The following is a 25,191-nucleotide window of genomic DNA, read 5'->3' on the forward strand; positions in this document are numbered from 1 at the left end:
ACATTTGATCGATGCCATACAACGTAGCATTTGATTTTATTGACGGACGTTTAGTGAAATGGGACCAGCAACTTATACACGTTAATGTATTTACGGTGTCTCTAGAAAAAACAGGCTATTGTATCTCCAACAGCAAGAATACTATAATAGAGGAGAATTGTCGGATACCATGCCAACAAATATGGTAAAATATAATATTGAAGATTCGGCTACTAATGCTATTTTGGAAACAACTTCAAGTTTACAACGAAACATTGAATCAAATGTATATTATATAACCCTTTTTGAGGGTAAATACACTGCAGTGCCGTAGCCAGACCTAAATTTAAGCCGAGGCAGTATCTAAGGTCCTTCTAGGGGGATCCGGGGCATGCCCCCCCCCCCCCCCCCTGCATTGTTTTTTTACCTAGAACGTCTCTGGTGCGTTTTAAAGGCCATTAAAAAAACTACATTTTATACCTAAATTATCGGAATCGTGGACGCTACATATTACCGTTTGGTATCAATAAAGTTCACACAAAAATCTGCTACACGTTCATTGTCAATTTTATATTCTGGTATCATAAGCCGTGTTTGAAGTGACAATGATGTAACAAACTTAACTATAGAAAAATAGTCATATACTTCATTTGAAGACAGATAGAAAAGAGAAAAATGAGACGCAGCTCTCTCATACAAGCCATAGTATGTATATGGATAATATAATGTGCTTTACATATTTATTAATGAAATACTAAAATAAAATAGATCTACTTTATAATATGAAGAAACAGATCTATCTAGCGAAAAAAGTTTCATGAACTTGTTTTATTATTCTTCACCTTTTAAATAGCAATCTTATTGAACGCTAATTCAACTCTCCTGTCTCCAGTCGAATCCCACATTTGAAGAATTTGTTTTCGATCAACTGGAATGTGTGTATGCACAAACATTAAAGCGATGCCATTAAGCCGTTCCTCTTTCATAGTAGAACGTGTCCACGTTTTAAGCCTTCGCAATGCGCTAAAACTCCGCTCACATGTACAAGAACAAATAAAAAATATTATATCTTAAGTTTACATCAAATCAGCTTCCGCAAACTTGCTGTTGTAGTTCAGACAAGTTCACCGTGAACAATTTCGTGGACGATTTGTTTTTCCATTTAAAGCTTGAAAGCACAATAGGGCTCTTAAAAGAAATATTTAAATGCATTAAATCAAAAGCGTTTTCTATCATAAACACATATAAAAAGGATCATTGATGGAATTTACTTAAACACGGACCTACTGGGATTCGAACCAACGCAGTGACAATATAATAGTGAGCAACGGATCCAGAGTCTGACGCCGTACCGATTGCGTCACAGGGGCTTATTGTTTATCATGAGGAGTACAGATATTTAACTTAAATCAGTTAAAGTTTTTGGCCATTTTTTCAATTTTCTTGTGTAACATTTTGCTTTAGCACTGCGTCATCATTTTCTATCAGTTGACAGTTCTATCATCAACGTTCTATCATCACCTTCATTGACTATTAAAAAGAAAATACTTGAACTTCTTTATATCAAAACAGTTTAATACGCGGGATATCATAATTTGAAAATTCTAACGTAAACAAAGATTCTTACCACCTGAAACGATCCCGGATTAAACTCGACGCCGTCATAAAGAGGAGAATTCCAATAAAGGCGAAAACGCCAACCACCCGAAGTGTGTCTAGGTCCAAAATAGACCCAGACCTGGCCGTAAAACACCCGATTCTCGCTAGGTACGTTCCGATGTCCACAATGATTGTAACATCGAAGTGTACAGTGCGACGCTTTGTTTAATAAACGGATTTTCCTAATCTTTTTTCTGAGCCATTTGGCATCAATTGAAGTTATTAAAATGAAATAATTATCTGCCTCAACATGAACCAATTGTACTCAATGATAATATTTGTTCGTGAATATCATAGTGCCTTAAATTCATTAAATTGCCTAAATTTCTTATATAAATTTTATTCTTTGATATAAATTTTCCTTTTTTTCCTTATAATCTCAACATTGCTCTGCAAATTTTAGCCGAGGCAACTGCCTCGGTGTGCCTCAGCGTGGCTACGGCGCTGTACACATTGTTGATTTATACTGAGTTGAGGTAAAAACACTGCAAAAACAATGGATTATTATTCTAGATGTGATTCTTATTAAATCAATCCGTCGGCCAGATGCTTTGTACTCGAAAATATTTTTTAAGATACAAATAAATTAGTATGAGCGTCAATGTAGGAAAACGGGACGTATCGCATCTGCATAAAGTGTCGTCCCAAATAAGCCTGTGCAGTCAGCATTTTCCATTTGTATGGCATTTTACATTGAAAGAAAGTCTCTTCTAAACGAAAATATAGTGAAGGCGTTAGGTGCCGTCCCTATTTCGCGTGTTCGGCCTACACAGGCTAATCTTTGATGGTACTTTAAGCACGTGCAATAAGCCCAGTTTTTCCAAAGCATGACCTAGTTATTAACTTCTTTACCTAATTGACATATCGTTTGATCTTTGGAGGACTTCACCATCAGAGTTCAACTGAGTACTTAGCTACGTCTTCAACCTAGAAATGTTTTCTGTTGTTTCTGTCATACCGGTTTCGCATATATCAAGATAAATGTCCTATGAGAGCGAGAAATATTTCGTGAGGTAAATTATTTATTACTGATACGTTTCGAAGAGACCGTAATGATGCGAAGTGCAGCAGCAAAGCGTGGTGCAGAAATCGGTTGTTCTCCTAAATTAGCGGTTGCTATAATTTAAGTGCCGGGACGTGTCTATGATTCGAGTGAATGGCTATAATGCATGATAAATTGATCGATGCCTAGGCTTTCTAGAGCGTCTAGTCCATTTTTTGAACAACTTGGTTACGCACTATAACAAATGAATACACAAACGCAGTTAATTTATCAATAAGTGCTAATGAATATTCATATATGACTTTGTAAGTAATCGACTGAGCGTCTGGATTTTATAGTGTCAATTTGGTATTTGAATATGTATTCATAATGGAGACAAACATATCCAGTTTTCTCAGATATTGAGCTTATTTTAATAACAAGAACAAGTTCAGCCCTACCGTTCAGGTAAGCTTTACTCGAATGGGGAAATAAGACTGTTGCAACAAACAGACGGTCGTAAATAATATTGATGTGAAATAAAACAGAAGATTACTGCATTTAAATGTTCCATGTGATTTTATCTCGCAAGCATTGACACACGGTGGCCAAAGGTCCAAACTAGTCATTATGCTGACATTTTTTGCACGAATTCCTAATTTAAATATATATATATATATGAGTCGCGCTCTGGATAAACGGCACTTAATGCATGTGCGTAAATGTTCGTTTAAGATTAATAATTGCTCCAAAACTTTAATAAAATCGGACGCTAGCATATATGATATGATTATGAAATTTGTTTTCAAGTTTCTAGCCTTAGACTTTTAGCAAACAAGCACGTTGACATTGGTGCGATTGATTTGCGATTTAAGGTTTGTAATTACACCTTGTAAGTGCGTTATTTCGAAGTGTACACTTAAAACAATGCAATCATTGCATAATGTGCATTTTTCAAAATGGTGGAATTAAATCCATTGCTGAGATAAAAAATTAAACTTCAACCTCGATAAAGACATTTACAAACACATTCAATGTCTTAATCAACAGAATAACTCGCAGCCTGTTCAGGTTTTGTGCTGTTTGCTGCTCATCAGTATCTTAAGGTTGGAAAGGAAGCCTTTAACACTTGAATCTAGAATATAGAAAGAAAAGGCCTTTAATTTAATGTAACTTTCTAAGGGACTACACATGTGTCACAATACATATCTAAGTGGTAAAGAATTAATGCACACTTCCACAACACAATTCAAAACAAAATAGATTTGGTACGAAATTGAGCAAGATTATAAATTGATATTAGTAAAGAAATTCTTTTATAGCAACCTATATACTGATGTTTTCTTTCGACTTTAACTTTGATTCACGAACAGACATTCTTTTGGGAAATTTATTTTATTTCTTTGTTAAGATAACCGTAATCGCTGTAGATGTTTGTAACGATAAAAGAACACGCCATAAGCACTTTTCGTTGATATCTGTGCCAATAAATGTTTTCATTTCACATTAATTTACCTTTTCGACAAAGGCCTGATAACGGATTTGGTAGCTTTCGTTGATTCTCGTTGATTCTCGTTAAATGATTTGTTTACTTTCATATAATATAGACATTTTGTAAAGAGAATTTTATTATCAGTCCACATTTCATATGTATATTAAATATTTAGTATGATGTTGACATGGTTACAAGCGAATGAAGAGTCGACTATCTGTCGCACTTTTGTGTTTCTTTTTGAATTCAGTTTCTTACGTTGCCGTCTTATTGCAGTTTTTAGACCTACTTGCAGGTCTAGATCAGCAGCTTACTACATAGTTTTTAATTGCATCCTATTTTATTCTATTTTATTTATGCTTTGATATGATTTTTGATATGCTTGTGTATTCTATTGAAATTATATTATGTCATACACTGACTCTGCTGCTAGTCCAGCTTTTTGTGCATTATTGTTTTGATAATACAGTTAGCCCCTATATGCATGCCACAGTCTTTCTCCGCCCCCACATGTGCAATACCAGCAGGAAAGTCAAATATTGTCAAATTTAGTTCAATGGTGCATGTAATTATTTTCCTAATATGTGTTTCACCCTTAAACATGTATATGACTTATGTTTTTAGCTGTTTTACTAATGTTTTACTGTTTACATTTGTTGTTTAGTCGGTTCAAAAGCTTTGCAGCTTATGTTACTTGTTATATGTCTTGCCGACTCAAAATAAAATTGATTTGATTTGATTTGACTGACAAACGGACGAAAGATTCACTGTCAGATGGATTAATGAATGTATTAGGCGGATGGTTGGACCAGACGGACGGACGAACGGACGTACGGTCAAACGTGCGTTTGGATGGACGGATGGTTGGACACATGTTTACATGGACGAATTGTAGTTGGATGGATGACTGGAGTTACAGTTCTTTAAATAAATATATAAGTAGAAAGAACGCATAACAAAAAGACAGATGAATTCAAAATGACATTAAAAAGCTGATCCGATGTATGATTCAATGTACAAAATTCCTCACCCCCTGTAACTACTTGTGTGTATCCACACAAACCTGTTTACAAATATTGTGTATCTGTCTTTAGCATTTACATGTATGTATTAAAAAGTGTTTTCTAACAAAGTGTCAAAGGTATGTTTATACGTCAGTAGCGAAAGTCGTGTAAAAGAGACAAGCTACAATGTGCGAACGATAATCCTTATCAGCCTATACTAGTTAGAAGGCAGGTTAATGTAGCGATCGTCTTATTGATAGCATATATATGAGCCGTGCTCTGTGGAAAGGGGATTTAATAAGTGTGCGTAATATTTGCGGAAAGTGTCGTCCCTGATTAGCCTGTGCGGATTGGTCATTCCTTTAAGGCTTGCAGTTTATGCACTTTAAATACGTTGTATATCCTAAATGTTTGACAAGGATAGTGCGTTGGAATGTACCTAAAAGCATGAGAATCAGTTTAAGTATTATGTTGCTGCTGTTCATTGTTAATAGGTTTGTGATGTTGTTGCTGCTGTTCATTCTTTCAGGGCTGGCATTTTATGCACTTTAATAACGTTTTATATCTACAAATTATGACAATGAAAGCTCGTTTGCACGAACCTTAGAGCATGAGATTCAATTTTGATATAAGGTTAATAAATGGCTATATAAAGGCAACACCGCCATCAACAAACTGTGTTTAACATTAAATCCTAAAGCTTGCAAAACACATATATACATGTACACACAAATCAAACGCCGGTTGTTAATGACCAAAGCACAAAATACCGTCAAATAAACGTGTTAAAGTATTTTAAACTCTGTAGGACATTGCACACTCCGTTGAAAGCGCAATTGAAATTCAAACCGGACCCTCTATTTTCTTGGAGAGCTATGCAAGTTGTGAAAGAATAATGTAAATTTTACTCGAACGACACGAATGGGCAGACATATCACACGTACATCCGTATTTATGATTGACTTGTGGGCACGATTTTTGTCTTAGAAAGTCAAGTTTGGTTTAATATGATAACATCCTTTTGTAATGATTTCCGTGATGCAGACCTCCGATTTACTGAAGAGGCCGAAAACGTATTTTCATACAATAAACAATTTTTGGCTTTAGGTTGGATCATGATTTATAATGTCTATGCAATTCATTAGTCAAGATAAATAGCAGTATCACAATACGATTCTATATATGTAGGTCGTGATTAAGAGACACACATTTAAATATGTACGTTATTAATTCTTAAGGCATATTATGTTTGTTTACGTAAATTGTTAAATGCACTTGTCTCTCCCAAAGATATGTCATTACACGTGATATTGCTACAAGTGCTTTGTCAATCGATATAACAACACTTATTTTTAATTGCAACTCGTTTACAGGGATATGTTTGCCCAAAAAATTCTTCTTTTATAAATAAGTAATTGTTGTACAAAATTGAACACGTTATGAATGTCAATATGAACAAACCCGCGTCATGCAAAAGGGTTCTTATGCCATTTGCGGTCAGCATAGCTCCGGACCGCGCAGGTTAGTCTCGCGCTACGTTGGCCGCAGATGACATGGGACCTATTTTTCATGACATGGATTAACTGTAAGAATGTCGTGTATTCGCTGACGTGCTTTTGGAGTTCTGCCCCTATAGCGGGACTCCAGATTCGTTGAGCTGAAGTAATGGTTTCACCAACACGTATTATCAAGAAACTCGACGTCAAAATATTATGATGCCAAGTTGCAGTTTGATTTCGCTGCAATCTGATTCTTATAGTCACTGAATCAAATGGAAGGTTAATATAGTTCCATCACGCCGTTTGAATGTTGATTAAGCCGGTGTTTTGGGACTGGTCTTTTCTTCGTTTATTAGCCATTAGCCATTCATTGCGAAAAAAATAAAATCTCGTTTCTGTATTGAACATGATAATAACCTATCTTTTATGATTCAAATGCGATACTGTTGTTGGGTAACTGGATACTATTTTTATTAAAAACAGAGGTGCAAATAGTATTTTGAAGTCTCAAAAATGTTGCTATCGCATTAATTCTTTATGATGTTTGTGTAAGCTTTGGTCTTTCTAAATTATTGTTATGTTGTTGTTCCTGGGCATTACAACTTCAAACGCACGCAGTTGATTTTTTTACACGGATTACATAATAATCACACGAATCGCATATATTATTACATTAAAGAAAAAAATGCAAGTTTTGGATCATACAGTTTTACACACACAAAATATTGTTAGAACAAAAGGACAGAAACAATGCAACTTTTTATTTCGAATAAATCGCAAAACATGTTCTGCCAATATTTCTAAACGCATTCGCATCCACTTAGTGCTAAGTTATGGCTGTCTTAATTGCTTTCAACCAACTACAGGAAACATTTTTTTGTAATTAAAAAATAATGTGACAGTAACACCGATTGAACGGTCTTTTTTTTCAAGAACAAGAAATTACAATTATTCAAATTGCCAACTAAATTACGTTTATGGGTTCAATAATCTCGGCATGTCCAACAATAGAGCTTAAAAGGTAATACAACATGGACGTAACAAAACGTTTTTTGGATCCACTCCGCATTTTTAATTCTCGGTCTTTCTTTTGTAATTATATTAAATAACTTAAATGGACAAAGGTAGTAAAATCTTCAATTATTTAATATTGCACTTAATAAACGACAACGTTCGACGGGAAATTTGGCCATTGAAATACGTCTAAGAGATTATCTCGGCATAAGGACTTGTGGAGCAATAATTTACAAGACACGATATGACTAACGTAGTCGTTATGATCATAAGGATGATCGTCGGTATCATCAGCAGCAGCAACAGCAGCAGCAAAATCCTCGTCATACAAAATCACTATTTAAAGGTAGACAGATATATACTGAATGATCTAATGGAACGAAATGAGCTGCGTTGTAATATAAACACTTCGAAATTTAAATACAAATACATTTGTATTCGTAACATGACATGAAGGAAGAAAATTACGTGCATAACATTTAAATGCAATTTTTTAATAAATAAAATTGTAACGAATTTCAGAGATTTCATGTATTTGGGATTGGGTGATTGTTTTGACCGCTTTGTACGTACACACACTTTTTCTTATACTTCATCAAGCACCGGTGTTTATCATATTCATATATATCATTGAACAAGCTGTTATTTCATTTTAGAATGATTTCATTAAAACAATACATTAAAACGTTTAACTGTATTATCGGACAGTTAAAGGTCCTACAAAGAACAACCACAAGGCCAATGATTCATATAATTGCTGAAGCGGAAGGAAATATCCAAGTTCCCAATTGTGCATCTCGGATTGAAATCGAGTTACTGTGACAGAACCATAAATATCAAATAAAAACAGACAATCTCTGATCATAGAGTCTTGTAGCAGAAACACATTGACTCCGTCAATAACCTCAGTTAAAATACAATATCTCTTCCATTGACCCATGATAATCGTACATGAATGTCTTGTGGAAATTCGCGTATCGTATTTGTTTTGTTGCGTTTAACTCCCCCTCGACACCATTTTAACTGTAGTGTATTGCAGAGTTTTCCGGGATAAATTTGACAAATGCGCTAATGATTTCGAAGAAATTATTTTGTGTTGGATTTTTTGAATGCAGTCTGATCATGATCAATCAAGAGTTGAGCACAACATGTGTAACTCTAAGCAAGTCAATCCTGGAAATGAACAGTATGAAAACACATACATAAAAGGAACAAGTGATTATTCTTATCCTTTTCTGAAAATTGTCCATGTTCTCAAGTAGTACAATTTCTGAAATGAAATTATTTGATACCATAAAAGACTTATAGAAAATGCTCTTAACTGATTTATTTATTTCCAGCACTGTCGAAAATAGTTCAAATAAATCAAGACAAAAAGTATGCATGTATATAACATAGTATACCCTATTGAAATACATTTGCTTGTTTAAAGTGTAAATTTCCTACATGTTGGAAATACCAATATTCAGAAATTAATGGGGTATTGATAAAGACTGATTTCCTTAATAGTGTTTAAGAAGTTCTTTATCAACTCAATTAATGAAAGTTGATAGTGACAAATGTTTTGTATAAATACTTCAAGATTTTGTATTAGAGAGAGTCGAGTTTGGTTAGCCGTCACGACTGGATGGAGGTGCTCGGCTCATAGATATTTTACAATGCGTACTATACGATCACTATAATAAAGAATGTTTAACCATGAACTGGGTTGTCATTCTATCGACTATGTGATACATGAATTAATGCCTTATCAAGTTTTACGACATATTGCTCGCTGCGTTCTAACGATGTGTCCGTTATGGAATAATTGTTTTAAAGTGTTAATTTGTGCGTTTTTATTTTTTTTAAGTAAATATTGCATAGACTGTGTTCTATAGTAGTTACTCAATTTGTGATTCGGCCTTGGATTTCTTTAAGAATATCCTTTTTTTTCGAAACATCAACTGTTGGTTTCTTTTTGGCTGCTACATGATCATCTTTCAATGTTCATAGTTTTCCAGAGATCGAACATAGAACACACAATAACCAATATTAGAAACCGAGTCAGTGTTATGATATATGGCCCTGGGGAAAATTGCGTCAATAAATAAACGTCGCATTCTCATGATTGTACTTAACTCGCCTGACAACAACTGTGTTAACGAAATGAAGTCGTGACATATGGGCCACATTGTTTGGTATTACTACATTTGACATATAATGTAGCATTTAATTTATTGACGGAACTTAAGTGAAATGGGACTAGCAACGACTACATGATAATCTATTTTCGTTGTCTCACAAAATAACATGCAATTGTTTCTAAAAGAAGACATTTACAATTGAGAATGTCGGTTGCCATGACAAAAAATGTGACACAAGACAACAGTTGAGCGAATTGGTCGTTTTTTGCCATTTGGAAAACAACTATAAGTTCCAAATGAAATATTAAATTAAATGAATATCATATTAATAGTGTTTTGGATAAATTTAAATTGCTGACTTTGAATTATTTGAGGTGATTACATTTAAAAACAAATGTTTTTTTTTCCCAAACGTGATTCTTATTTAATAAATCTGAACGCCGGATGCTTTGTACTCGAAAATATTTCAAACAGATACAAATTAATCACAATGTGTTTGCCAAATTGCCGTATCATTCGATCTTTCGACGACTTCACCTCTAGAGTACAACTCTGTACGTTATGGTGTACGAACTGGTCCAAAACTATCCTAAACCGTATCGGACGGTTTATAAACCATCTCGGACGGTTTGTAAACCGTCCCGGACGGTTTTCTAAACTGTATCGGACGGTTTACATACTTTTGAACCGCTCGTGTGTCTGTAAACCGTAAACATGCACTGTAAAAGATGAAATTCGTGCCTATGAATATTTTAGGTACTCAGCCTATGAATATTTTAAGTACTCGAAATAAATGTATTTGCCCACAAAGTATTTCTGACATAAATAACGAATATCATCTTTTAAAGTGCATTTTTTATACATATAAGGAAGCAGCTTTAAAACCGAACAGGTTTAATAGACTGAATAATACTTTTTCAGGCAAGCAAAAAGTACCGCAAGCAAAGCCGGAGATTAAAAATGATCTGAATTATATAAAGAAATGCTGTGTTTTTTTAATAAGGGATTGTTTTAACTTTGTGATAAAAATATAATGGACCTAACATAAATTAAATTTCATCATTTTTTGTTTGTTTCGACCGGTTCGGTTTACAGACGCACGAGCGGTTCAAAGTATGCAAACCGTCCGATACAGTTTAGCAAACCGTCCGGGAAGGTTTACAAACCGTCCGATACGGTTTAGGATAGTTTTGGACCAGTTCGTACACCAAAGTACGTAGGAATGTATTGAACCTGTTTCGCAGATAGAAATGTGTCCGGTTGGTTCTGTCATACATTCCGATTTCGTATATATAACAAGATAATTGTCCCATGAGTGCAAGAAATATTTCGTGAGATAAATGATTTATTACCGATACGTTTCGAAGAGACCGTAATGATGCGAAGTGCAGCAGCAAAGCGTGGTGCAGAAGTTGGATGTTGCCCCAAATTAGCGGCTGCTATAATTTAAGTGCCGGGATGTTTCAGTATAATTGGAGTGAATGGCCTAATGCATGATAAATTGAGCGAGATATATCTTAGGCTTTCTAGAGCGTTGGCGTTGATATTAGCCGCGTTCTAAGAAACCTTAGCATGTGTGAAAAATGATGTCTCTGCTTAGCCTGTGCAGTCCGGACAGGCGAAGCAGGGACGACAGTTGCCGCTTTTATTCAATTTTTCGTTTTAAGGAGGTGTCTTCTAACAGAAAATCCAGTATAGCCGGAAACTCGTCCATGATTTGCCTTTGCGGACTGCACATACTTATATGTGATGACACTGTACGCCTGCGAATTAAGCCAACATTTGCTAGAACGATGTCCAGTAGGTTTATATGTATACAGACGATACGTATGAAACGCCAAAACTGCCTTTTGTTGAATGAACATGATGTGTGTGGTTAGTTGACATTATGTTCGGTCAACTTAATGTGTTGTTGGGTAAAGTGAACATGATGTTGTGTTACGCTAACATTATGTTGGGTTAAAGTAAATTTATGTTGGGTTAATAGTACATAATGTTGGGACTAGCCGGTAAGAGGCGTCATTAGGTAGCCTGCGAAGACTGCACATGCTTATCCGGGAAGACAGTTTACTCTCATGCATTAAACCCCGCTTTCAAATCGCTTGAGGCAAGCAGCCATTGCTGTCATTGACGAATGGTCCATATTTTGAACAACTTGGTCCTGGACTTTAACAAATGAATACACAAACGCAGTTAATTTAGCAATAGGTGCTAATGAGTATTCATTTATGAGTATGATAGTAATCGAATGAACGTCTGGATTTTATAGAAGTGTCAAGTTGGTATTTGAAAATATCTTCATAATTTAGACTAACATGTATTTCAAATCGAGTTCTTTCAGATATTAAATTTATTTTAATAACAAGAACACGTTCGTTCTACAGTAAAGTTCGCTTAACTGAAATGGGGAACAAAGATTTCAACAAACAGACGTGCGTATATAATATTTATCAAACAGATGATAGCGGCATTTAAATGCTCCATGTGCTTTTATCTCGCATGTATTGACATGGTGGCAGAAGGTCCAATCAGGTCATTATGATGACATTGTGGCACGAATTCATAAATTAAATATATACATGAGTCGCGCTCTCGGTAAACGGGACTTAATGCATGTTCGTAAATGTTCGTTTAAAGATTAATAATTGCACCACATATTTAATAAAATCAGACGCTAGCATATATGCTCATGAAATTTGTTATCAAGTTTTCAGCCTCAGACTTTTACCAAACAAGCGCGTTGACATTGGTGAGATTAATTTGCGATTTAAGTTGTGTAAGTACAACTTGTAAGGGTGTAATTTGGGAGTGTACAATTAAAACGTTGCAATCATTGCCTATTGTGCATTGCTAAAAATGTTGGAATTTAATCCATTGCTGAGACAAAAAGATACAAATTCAACCTCGCTAATTAAAGGTGCGGTTTATAGTCTGCTTCGATATACATCTTCAGCCGACTTCACAATCAACCCCACGATCACTGGAATTTAAGTCGTCCGTTAACATATGGCGCACCAGGCAGCCACGGCACATTGACTTATTTCCCTCACAGTTACCCATTTATACACCTGGGTGGAGAGGAGCAAGCGTGGAGCTGATTTTTTGCTCAGAAAAATCCAGTGCCTGGGCAGGATTCGAACCAGGGACCTTTCGATCCCTAGCCCAGCATCCTACCACTAGACCACTGTCCCCACTAATGACATTTACTTACACATTCAGTGTCCTAATCAACAGAGTATCTCGCAGTCTGTTCAGGTTTTATGTTGTTTGCTGCTGGTCAGTATCTTAGGGTTGTAATTGAAGCCTTTAACGCTTGAATCTAGTAAGAAAGGTCTTTAATTAAATATAACGTTCTAAGGGACTACACATGTGTCAAAATACGTATCTTAGTGGAAAAGGGTTATTGCTTTCTTCCACATCACAATTCAAAACAAAATAGATTTGGTACGATATTGAGCAAGATTATAAATTGATATTAGTATAGAAATTATTTTCTATCACACTTATAATGATATTTTTTCTCGATTTTAACTTTGATTCACAAACAGACATACTCTTGGGAAATTTATTTTAATTCTTCGTCATCGCTGTATATGTTTGTATCAATAAAAGAACACGCCGTAAACACTAAATGTTCGTTGATATCAATATTCCAATAACAGTTTTTCACATTAATTTACCTTTTCGACAAAGGCCTGATAACGGATTTGGTAGCTTTCGTTGATTCTCGTAAAATGATGTGTTTACTTTCATATAACGTAGATATATCTTGTAAAGAGCCAGAATTTTATTATCAGTCCACATTTCATATGTATATATTAAATATTAAATATGATGTTGCAATGGTTACAAGCGAATGAAGAGCCGACTGAGAGACGGACGAAATATTCACTGTCCGATAGATTAATGAATGGATTAGGTGGATGGTTAGACCGGACGTACGGACGGAAGGACGGTCAAACGTGCGTTGGATAGACGGGCGATTGAACACGGATACATTCAAAATGCCATTAAAAACTGATGCGATGTATCATTTGATGTACACAATTCCTCAGCCACCACCTATAACTATCTACCTAAATATGTTTACAAATAATGGGTATTTGTCTTACAGTATGCGAACGATAATCCTGATTAGCCCGCACTAGTTAATAGGCAGGTTAATGAAGCGATCTTATTTATTGATCGCATATATATGGACCGTGCTCTGTAAAAGGGGGGTCCAATGAAGGTGCGTAAAGTGCCGTCCCAGATAAGCCTGTGCAGTCCGCACAGGCTCATCATGGACGATACTTTCCACTTTCATGATATTTTTCCTTTCAAGAAAGTCGTTTCTTAGCAAAAATAAAGTTTTGCGGAGTGTTGTCACTGATTAGCCTGTGCGGATCACAGTTTGATCTGGGACGACACTTCCCGCACATACATTAAACCCCTTTACATTAAACCACGGTTCATATGCTTACACTATATTCTGGATGCATCACGGTTGTTATCAAAAGGCTAAATCTATATAGCAAACGTGTAAATACTGTAAACGTCTAGATAAATACATGAAGTTGCATGTTATGTATATTTTCGGAATGTAACATGTCTGAATATGTTGTTTATGTTTAATGGTAAATTGTTTAATAGTATTTCACACAAATTAGCATGTACAGTCCGCTCAGTCTAATCAGGGACGAAACTCTCCGCTACAAAAGGATTTTCGTTTAAATCAGAAAACAAGAGTTTCAATTAATCAGGCTTATTTGTGACAACACTAAACGCACAGGTATTAAGTCTAGTTTTTCTTAAGGCTCTTTGACTGTATATTAGTGTTTGTGATGCTGTTGCTGCTGTTCATTTATTTAGGGCTGGCATTTTATGCACTTTAAGTACGTTGTATATCGTAAAAAATACGTCAAGGAAATCGCGTTTGTATGTACCTATGAAAATGAGAATCAATTTTAATAAAAGGTTAATAAATGGCTATATAAAGGCAACACCGCCATTAGCATATTGTGTTTTACATTAAATCCTAAAGCTTGCGAAACACATATACATGTGCAAACAAATCAAATGCCGGTTTTAAAATGTAAAAAGCCAAACATAGCGTCAAAGAAACTTGTGAAATTATTTCTGTCTGTCCGACATTTCACACTCCTCCTGTAAGAGCGCAATTGAAATTCGTACCGGACACCATCGTGAAAGAAGAAAAGTAAATAATACACGAAGGACATGAATGGGCAGACATATCACACTTACATGTACATCCGTATTTGTGATTACCTTGTGGGAAACGGATGCCTTCTTAGAAAGTCAAGTTTGGTTTAATACTATAACAACCTTTTGTAATGATTTACGTGCTGTATAAGTAGACCTCCGATTAAATAAAGAGGCCGGTCGTAATTATCATGCAATAAACAATGTTTGGCTTTAGGTTGGATCATGATTTATAATGTCCAGGCAATACATTTGTCCAGATAAATATCAGCACAATACGATTCTATATATGTAGGTCGTGATTTAGAGACACACATTTAATAATGTGCTTTATTAATTCTTAAGGCATATTCGGTTCGTTTACGTTTATTGTTAAATGCTCTACCAAAGATAGTGCTTTGTCAAGCGATGTTACTTAATTTCAACTCGTTTACATATATATGTTTAAAAAAGCTTTTTTTTTAAATAAGTAATTGTTGTACAGTGTTTACAAAATTGAACACGTTATGTATGTCAATATGAACATACCCGCGTCATGCAAAAGGGGTCTTATGCCATATGCGGCCAGCGTTACGGCGAACCGCACAGGTTAGTCTCGAGCTACGTTGGACGCAGATGGAAAGGGACCTTTTTTCGCATAACATGGATCAACTGTAAGAATATCGTGTATTCGCTGGCGTGTTTTGGATATCTGTCCCTATAGCTGGAAGCAGAGTTTGGTGCTTTTGGAGAGCTGTCCCTATAGCGGGAAGCCAGATTCTGGTGAGCTGATGCATTTGTTGCACCAAAAAGTATTATAAAGAAACTGGACGTCGAAATATTATGATACCAAGATGCAGTTTGATTTTGCTTCATTGCATTTCTTATAGGCACTGAATCAAATAGAAATTTTATATACATAGTTCCATCGAGCTGTTCGAATGTTTTTTCGTTTTTTATTAGCCATAAGCCATGCATCGAATAAGAAAATAGAATTTCCTTTCTGTATTGACAATTATAATAACCTATATTTTGCGAATCAAATGCGCTTCTGATGTGGGGTAATGGGTAATATTTTTATTTAACATAAGGGTGCAAATATTATTTATAAGTCTGAAATTTTTTTGCAACGTAATTAAGTCTTTGTGATTTGTTTGTTAAGTTTGGTTTTTGTCAATTATTGTATTGTTGATGTTCCTGGGCATTGAAATTTCTAACGATTTTTGTTTAATTTTTGTACACTGAATACCTAATAATCATTTGATAATTACATCCAGACAAAGTTGCAAGTTTTGGATAATAGCGTTTTACAAAACAAAATTATTGTGGAAACAAAATGGCATTTTTTCATTTAGACTAAATCGCATAAAAGGTTATACCAATATTTGCAAACGCATTCGCTTACACTTACTGCTAAGTTATGTTTGTCTTAAATGCTTTCAAACCAATACAGGAAACATTGTTTGGGGAATTAAAAATAATGTAACAATAATTTCCCGTGAAAAATAATACGATTTGAATGTTCTTTCATTTTTCAAAAAAGCGAAATTACAAGTATTCAAATTACCAACTAGATCGCGATGATGGTTTCAATAATTCCCAACATTATCGCTGAAAAGGTAATAAAACATGGATTTTAATAAAACGTTTTTTTTATCCACTTCTTGTTTGTAATTCTTGATCTTTCTTTCGTAATTATATGCAATAAATTTAATGGATGAATGTAGTAAAATCGTCATTATTTAATATTGCACTAAATAAACGACAACGTTCGACGAAGAAAATTGACAATTGAAATAGATTTTAGAGATTATCTCGGCATAAAGACATGTGACGCAAAGACACGATATGCCTAACATAATCGTTATGATCATAAGGATGATCGTCGGTATCATCGTCAGCAGCAACAGCAGCAGCAAAATCCTCGTCATACAGAAACACTATTTAAAGGTAAACACATGGCTACTGAATGATCTAATGGAACGAAAGGAGCCGCGTTGTTATATAAACGCTTCAAAATTTAAATACTCATATTCGGTACAATGTCTGCCGAATCAAAATTTCGTGCATTACATTCAATTGCAATTTTGTAATAAATAAATAAATGGTAACGAATTCCAGAGATTTCCTGTATTTGGGATGTGCTGATTGTATTGACCGCATTGTACGTAAACACACTTTTCTTGTACTCCATCATGCACCGATGTTTATCATGTGCATCAATTTGCATTGCATAAAAGCTATTGTCTTTATTTTGGAATGATTTCATTAAAATTACTTCTTTAAAACGCTAAACTTTATTTACGGACAGTTTTAGGTCCTTGAAGGAACAACCACCAGACCAATGATTCATATAAATTGCTGAAGCGGAAGGAAATATCCCAGTTCCCAATCGTGCATCTCGGATTAAAATCGAGTTACTTTGACAGTGCCATAAATATCAAATAAAAATCAGACATTCTCTGATCATAGAGCCTAGTAGGAGAAAAACCATGACTACGTCAGTTAATATACAATATCTCTTCCATTGAACCATGATAATCGTACATGATTGTCTTGTGGACTTTTGCGTATTTGTTTTCTTGCGTTCAAGCACCCCCCCCCCCTCCCCACCAACTTCACTGTAGTGTATTGGAGAGTTTTCTGGGATAATTTTGACAAATGCGCTAATGATTACTTATAAGTTAGTTTGTGTTGAATATTTGGAATGCAGTCTGATCATTATCATTCAATAGTTGAGCACAACATGTGTTACTCTCAACAACGGAATCCTGCAAATGTACAATATGAAAAACACATACATAAGTGTAAAAAGTGACAATCCTTATCCTTTTAATAAATTTGTCCATGATTTAAAGTAGTCAAAATTGTAAAATGAAATGTATTCGATACAATTAAAGCCTTAAAGTTATTGTTTTCTTCTGTAAAAAAAATCTGCTTACTTAAAATAACAAAGACAGAAATACATAGGTTTTGTTTAATACCAAGTTTCAAACACATGTGCAATATTTTGTATTGAAGTTTCAAGTGTAAAAGAGGTTCTTTGATACAGACTAATATATTTGCATAATACACTTAAAGGTAAAACAATTACCTAAGTTATTTATTTTATTAATAGTTTAGCAATTATTTTGATCATACAACCGGCTTTGCAGCTTCTTTTAATCGCTTCTTTGTAAAATACTCATATATTTATTCCCACCACTGTCGAAAATAATTATATGAATAATGCATATGAATATGTGTTTTTTCCAAACGTTATTCATATCTCATGATTCTGAACGCCGGATGCTTTGTACTCGAAAATATTTCAAACAGATACAATTTAATCACTATTTATTTGCCATTGCCTAATCATTCGATCTTTCGACGACTTCACCTCTTAAGTTCAACGCTGTACGAAACAATGTCTTGAACCTCTTTCGCAGATAGAAATGTTTTCGGTTGTTTCTGTCATACCGATTTCGCATATATATATATATCAAGATAAAAGGCATATGAGCGCGAGAAATATATCGTGAGGTAAACGATTAATTACCGATATGTTTAAAAGAGACCGTAATGATGCGAAGTGCAGCAACAAAGAGTGGTGCAGAAATCGGTTGTTCTCCCAAATAAGCGAGTGTTGTAATTCAAGTTCCGGGACGTTTCCGTATAATTGGAGTAAATGGCTATAATGCATGATAAATTGATCGAAATATATCGTAGGTTTTCTAGAGTTTTGGCAGTTGATATGAGTCGCGTTTTGGGAAAATGTGTGAAAAATTAATTACTTCCATTTTAAGCCTGTGACAACGATTTCTGCTCTTATGAAACTGTTCGTTCAATTGATACATTTTGAAACAAAAATATCCAGTTTAGAAGGAAAACGTCGTTCCAGATTAGCCTCTGCGGACTGCACAGGCTAAGCTAGTAAGGCACTTGAAGCACGTGCATTAAACCCCATTATCCCCGAACTCCGCTTAAACGAAAGTTACCAATGCTATCATTAACAAATGGTTCAAGTTTAGAATAACATGACTGTGAATTATATATAATGAATAGACCAATTTAGTTAAGTTAGCAATCGACTTTTTATTAAATCCACTGAACGTCTATTACTAATCTAATTCTCTCATATATTGAACTTATTTAAATTACTAAAGCACGTGCATTCTACAGCTCAATTGATCTGAACTGAAATGATTAAAAACTTTCCAGATGTTGTTCTATCAGATTCGAGATAAGATTGTTGCAACAAACAGACGTTCGAATATATTGTTGATGTTAAGAAAACGGAAGAATGCAGCGATTTTATCTCGCGTGTATTGACAAACGGTGGCAGAAGGTCTAAACTTATGATAACGAGATATGAATGACACGAAATTCACAATTTCAATATGAGCCATGCTCTGCGAAAAAGGGGCTCAATGCATGTTCAGTTCGCACAGGCTCATCCGGGACGATACTTTCATATTTTATGGAGTTTTTATTTTAACGAAAGTATTTTTCTTAACAAAAATCCTTTCTATGCGGAAAGTTTCGATCTTGCATAGCCTGTGAGGACTGCACATGCGCTTTTCTCAGAGCGTGGTATATAAGGATGCAATTTATTTTATGCAGTCCATGTGGATAGAAAACTATCACATGATAATGCCAACCATTTAAGCCCATATCATTGGGTTTTGACAGTTAAAATGTTGATAAATGTGTAGTGCTGTTTAACATCTCTTCTCGAATTAGTTAAATGTCGTACCGAAACTTAGTTTGCTGTCTTTTCCCGTTATGTCTAAGTCATCTTAGCTTACAAAAAAAAACGATGTGTCCATGTACCATCAGTATATGACATATGCCAGTATCTTCATGTACACTACCCATCATCAAACAATAAAAAAGATACATAGTAATAAAATAATAATCTTTCTAGAAGATAACATATCAAAACATGTCAGCAATTACACGTTCCTATGATTACATGCTTCTATTTCACAGCGGGCCTGTTCGAACCCAAGAACGAGCACCTCGTGCTTGCGCTTCAGAACGCCGCTACCAAGGTCAACATGCACCAGCTGCTGGGGCCCAGTCGCATCATAGTTGTTGACATGGAGTACTTGGAGGGCGACAACAGCTTCGAGGCCAACAAGAAAGGTCGGCTAAATTACATAATTTCTTTTATACCGTATGATAAAATATGACATTTCTGCAGTGAAAAAACAGCAGTGAATACAAACAAATTGTTATTTTTACCGGTGAAAATGATACATTTTCGGAACTACTTTTTCTATTTTTAGATTATCATCTCCAGATTTTTATGATAAAAAAAGAATTAAAATCGGCATACCACCGAATGAAACAAATTTTCATTTTATTTTATGCTTTTTTCACAGTTTATTTACGTTGTAAAAGAGATAAACTGAAAAATTTCTCTGGAAAAGTGACGTCATTATGTCGACAAAATGTGTTCATTTTGTGTATAGAAATGTATTGAGGCACGCCATGAGAGAAATGGTAACTATAAAATGAAAGGGAAATAGCTGTTAATTATTTTCTTGAAAAAGGGGCATAAAAGAAACAGAAAATGTGTTCATGTTAGTGTAAGATCGTTGGTTATTTCACGAGTGATCATAGAAAAAATATTTTGACGAGTGACGCTACAAGTCTTTCTTAAAAATTTCGAAAATAGTGTTGGTAAAAAGAAATAAAACTCGAAAATGTTGAAAAGGCACTATTGATAATGTGTAATGCATTAAAAGTACATTCGTATGCATATGTTCCCACATACACTTACTATAGGCCTCTACAAAGCAAAGAAATTGCAACAAAATGGCTGGATATTAGTTTTTTTGTCAATTTTTTTTCTATAAAGTCACTTCTCATATATGGTTTCCTGGTCTTCTCCAGATGGTATCCGTGTTTTTCCAACATGGTCATTAAAAACGCAAATTTCTCCACAAGAAATAGTTTTCTGGAAAAACCCTGCTGAGAGGTTATGGCAGACATGTGTAAGTTTGTATAAATCCTTTAATTATTGTAGCAGCTTGTAAATTAAAGAAGTGTTTCTCACCTAAATGCCTGAACATGGCCCATTTTGCCCAATCTTCTACTTTTGGTAGCGAGCCAGATTTCGCTCATTTTTTAAGAAAATTTGTCAGGATTTTTTCTACATGTAGGCCAATACCTTTGTTATCAATGTTAAAACACAGTTGTTTCATATTGGACTTTGCAAATTTTAATTTCTCCAAAGTACGTACCCTATGTAAGTTCATGCTAAAATACCGAACACAACTCCAATGATATTACATTGCTCACAAGGTATCGGGTTTCCAGGGGTGATATCTAATATTCGCCCGTACTTTGTATAGCAATCGATGCTGACAGGCAACGGCAGTACACGTAAAGTTCTGCGTATTTTGTTGTTGGCAGATCATTGTTCTGATGTGTGTGATCATGTCTTGCTCCATGAATTGACAGAGAAACCGCTGATGAGATATGTACTTACATCACTTAATCGCGTACTTTGGCAATCCAGTCAAATTCAATCTCATTTTACAAATGGTACATTATTGAACGGGCTGTAGGGATTTTCCGATCATGACAGTGCAATATGTGTTCATAATTCCAGAAAAAAGTAACGGTTATTTGAGTAGATTTTCCCCCAAATGTCATTGACCCCGTACCTATCAACACGTTTCATTTTACCCTACCTTCTTATTGTAAGCTTCAGTTGTCCTGTCGATCGCGCTTCACGGATGCCCTTGTGTCGTTTTTTTTTCTCCGGATAATACTTTTTCCAGTAGTCATGTCTGAATCTTAACAAGCTGCAAATTCATATTTAGCGCAAATAATTCACTTACCCATGTTTCAATAAATTCTATGAACATTTAAACACTAAACGAAAACTAAAAATCATCCTTTAAATAACTTTCAGCAATTAATCTTTATTTTTGATTCGAATTTAGTGTTCAAAATCGGGAACACGAAGACCAGGGTAGCACCAAGAACGGGAATTCACCCGAAACGTGCACTCTTAAATTGGCAAGCAGATTTACTCATATACTAAACAATATAACACGACGCTAGAATTTGTCCATGGCACTGAATAATCTCGGTATTACGAACCGTTTTGTATGAAACCCACGAAAGGTCAATGACTTTCTGGTCGAAAGTACTTTCACATACATTTGTGTACGCACCTCATTTCATCTTGCATTGTTTATGAACTAGAACACGCATAGAACACTTTTGGGAGCAGACGTGTTGTACTCATTCTGGGACAAGTTTATATATATATATTCATTTATATTGGATTTATATTTTTGCGAACTCGTGCTCTGATCAACCATTGCTGTTTTGGTTAATTGTTTCCCTTGATCAACTCGTACAACATAAAACGTGTGCCATATTGAAGAATTGTTTAATTACAAGCAAACGTAATAGCAAATAAACCTACCGGGTTTTCTATTTGAGCACTGTGAAACGGGGGTTAAATGCATTTGCGTAATGTGTCGTCCCAGATTAGCCTGTGTGGTCCGAACAGGCTAGTCAGGGACGACACTTTCCGCCTTAACTTGATTTTTGCTACGAATAGACTTTCTTGAAACTAAAAATATCATAAAAGCGGAAAGTGTCGTATTAGCCTGTGGATCTCAGTTTCAAAAGTTTAATGTTGTTTTCTATTGACTGAATTTTGACTGCATATATTTATATTCAAAGAGACTATACATCATTCACATTGGGTGCTTCCCCTTTAAGAACAGGTATTTATAAATCATTCTCCATATGTCTTGTGTAATCTGTTTGCATTTCAATAACCGCAGATGCTTTGAAAAAAGCATCTTGACATATTTCGATTTGGCACTTTTGTCTCGTTACATCTGCTAACAGTTTCGTGGATTCCAGTGTATATTTTTTCGCCAAGAAAATTCATTACGATGTGATGAATGGCAACGGTCCAAGAAACGTTGTTCTCTAATGTTTGTGCAATTTAATAATAGTTCCTGGGTATTCATGCGGATTCCAATGTTTATTACATATAATATTATATGTTGTTCATACAATATAGTCCTTGGCATCGTCCCCATCTCTTTTGGAAAAATACAATACTATCTATTAGATACGTAAGAAACCAATGTGTTTGTGCATACAGCATCTCGTATTTGTTGAACACAATCGTTTGATGTCCTTAGCGCATCAATCTGGTGGACATGTTCTCGCCACACAGGCCAAAAAACTGTGGTTTATGTTTGTTTACCATTGTCGATTAATTAATTTTCGCCGAATCGCACTTCAATGTCCGATTGTTTATGCAAAATATGTTGATAACAACATATAAAATCAACTCACCTTTGATAATTATCCTTTTTTTCAAAACATCCGATCCTTAGCGCATTGGCTCATTTATACATGTATGTCCATCGCCAAAAAGACGTGGCACACGTGATTTACGGTCGTGGTTTGGGGGTTTGTAAGTGATCATTGTTTTTGCTTCATTAAATCATAAAATATTCTGAAAAGAAACGTTAATTAACCGCTGTTCCTGTACCGCTAATTCTCTCGATTCAAACCCCAACTTTGGAAATTATGTTATTGCGAAGTAATAGAAGAAAATCCCAAGGGCGAATTATTCAAAACAAAGCCTCATCAACACATCCGAAACCTGATAGGATAATCTCATGGGATCTGCTAGCATATTAACGGATTCATGTGGAGTTGTTTACATTACAGCTCGTTCCTTGGTATACAATGTTCTTCTGAATTCTCACGCATTGTTTTAATTCCCAATATTAATAACTGTGTCTGTTATAATGACACATTTTATGTCCTGGTTTACATGTATTTCGTATGAATAAAGTATGCATATTGTGTTTATATTTCAATCTAAGTCAAAGTGAAGATAGAATAAGTATTGCAAAATACTTTTGTACGATGATAATTTTGCTAAGTAAAGCGACGACATAATCTCCATCATCTATACCTAGGTTCACACCATTAATTTCATCAGGATCATCACAATGATTATTACAACTATAGCAGCAACTACTGCATTGTGATGGAAGTCGAACACATCAATGGCAGCAATTATCGCATACAAACGTTTATGCCTTGTTTATTTTTATGAACTGTGGTAATAAAACATGGTCGTAACATACAAGTATGGTGTCAATCTCCTAGGTAACTGATTATTACGTCAGGCCACGTCAGTGGCGTAGCAAGGCATTATGTATCGGCACGTGCTAGAAATTGTTACACCGTTACAACTTAAGAATGCTCTGAAAATCAATAACAAATAACACGAATTTTAAAAACGTTTTTATAGAGGTTTTCTCTACTGGAGCTTGTGTGTTATTGTTTGTTCATAAATAAGTCGTTTTCGTCATTGGTCTGTGTTTTGATACGTCAACATTAAACTCCAAGATCGGGTTGTTATAATGTAAACGTTATAACAAAAAATCAATGTTTACATACAACGGTGAAACTAATCAAGATAAGCGTTTAACACGACCTCGTAACCAAAGTCTCTTTATTAAAACTGATAAACGGTGTATTAAGTTGTCAGCACAGGCTAATCAGGGACGACACTTTCCGCCTAAACTGGATTTTTGCTAGAAAGTGAATTCAATTATAAAAAATTAAACCATAACATCGGAGAGTGTTGTCCCACACTAGCATCTAAGGACTGCACAGTCTAATATGCTATGAAACTTGAGGCATACGCATTTAGTCCGGTTTTCCCATAACGAGGCTCACTTCTTCTCACCCTAACCCTAGCACTCGCTGCGGCTCTGCGTGATCATTTCCAAACGTACATATTCCTGGTGGCGTGGGTACATTAACCCAAAGCCGAGTTATCAAGAACACATGTAATATGTAAGTCAATATGTTTTCTTACGTACAATAAGTGTTATACCAATTACACGGTTAATTCTAAATGAATTAGCGAATTGGCAGCGAGTTAATACCTTAAAACTAAGAGGCTAACGTACATGTGCTTGGCAAAGGAAATATTGCAGGGAATGTCCATGAGCCTCTCTCTGGGAACACGCATGTTTAATGCATGTGACTTAAGTGTTGTCCCAGATAATCCTGCGCAGTCCGAACAGGCTTATCAAGTAATACAGTTTTCGCAGAAAATGGATTTCATTTAAAACATACTTCGTTTAAATGAAAAATACCATAAAAGCGGAAAGTGTCGTCCATGATAAGCCTGTGTGGACGACACTGGCTAACTTTTGACGAAACTTCACGCACATGCTCTAAGCCTAGTTTTTCACGACACAGG

The 25,191-nt window shown here is 35.1% G+C and overlaps 1 protein-coding gene across 4 annotated transcripts in view; it reads left to right on the plus strand.

Annotated features, from left to right (window-relative positions):
- Window positions 1-25,191, plus strand: part of LOC127848696 (glutamate receptor ionotropic, kainate 2-like) — a 139,317-nt gene that overhangs the window by 24,768 nt on the left and 89,358 nt on the right. For all 4 annotated transcript variants that reach the window (XM_052381291.1, XM_052381290.1, XM_052381288.1 and 1 more), the window contains exon 2: window positions 19,905-20,060. In XM_052381291.1, coding sequence (XP_052237251.1) covers window positions 19,905-20,060 — 156 coding nt within the window. The remainder of the gene's footprint in view (window positions 1-19,904; window positions 20,061-25,191) is intronic.

This window comes from Dreissena polymorpha, chromosome 10 (assembly GCF_020536995.1).
Source record: "Dreissena polymorpha isolate Duluth1 chromosome 10, UMN_Dpol_1.0, whole genome shotgun sequence".
NCBI classification, from domain to species: Eukaryota; Metazoa; Mollusca; class Bivalvia; order Myida; family Dreissenidae; genus Dreissena; species Dreissena polymorpha.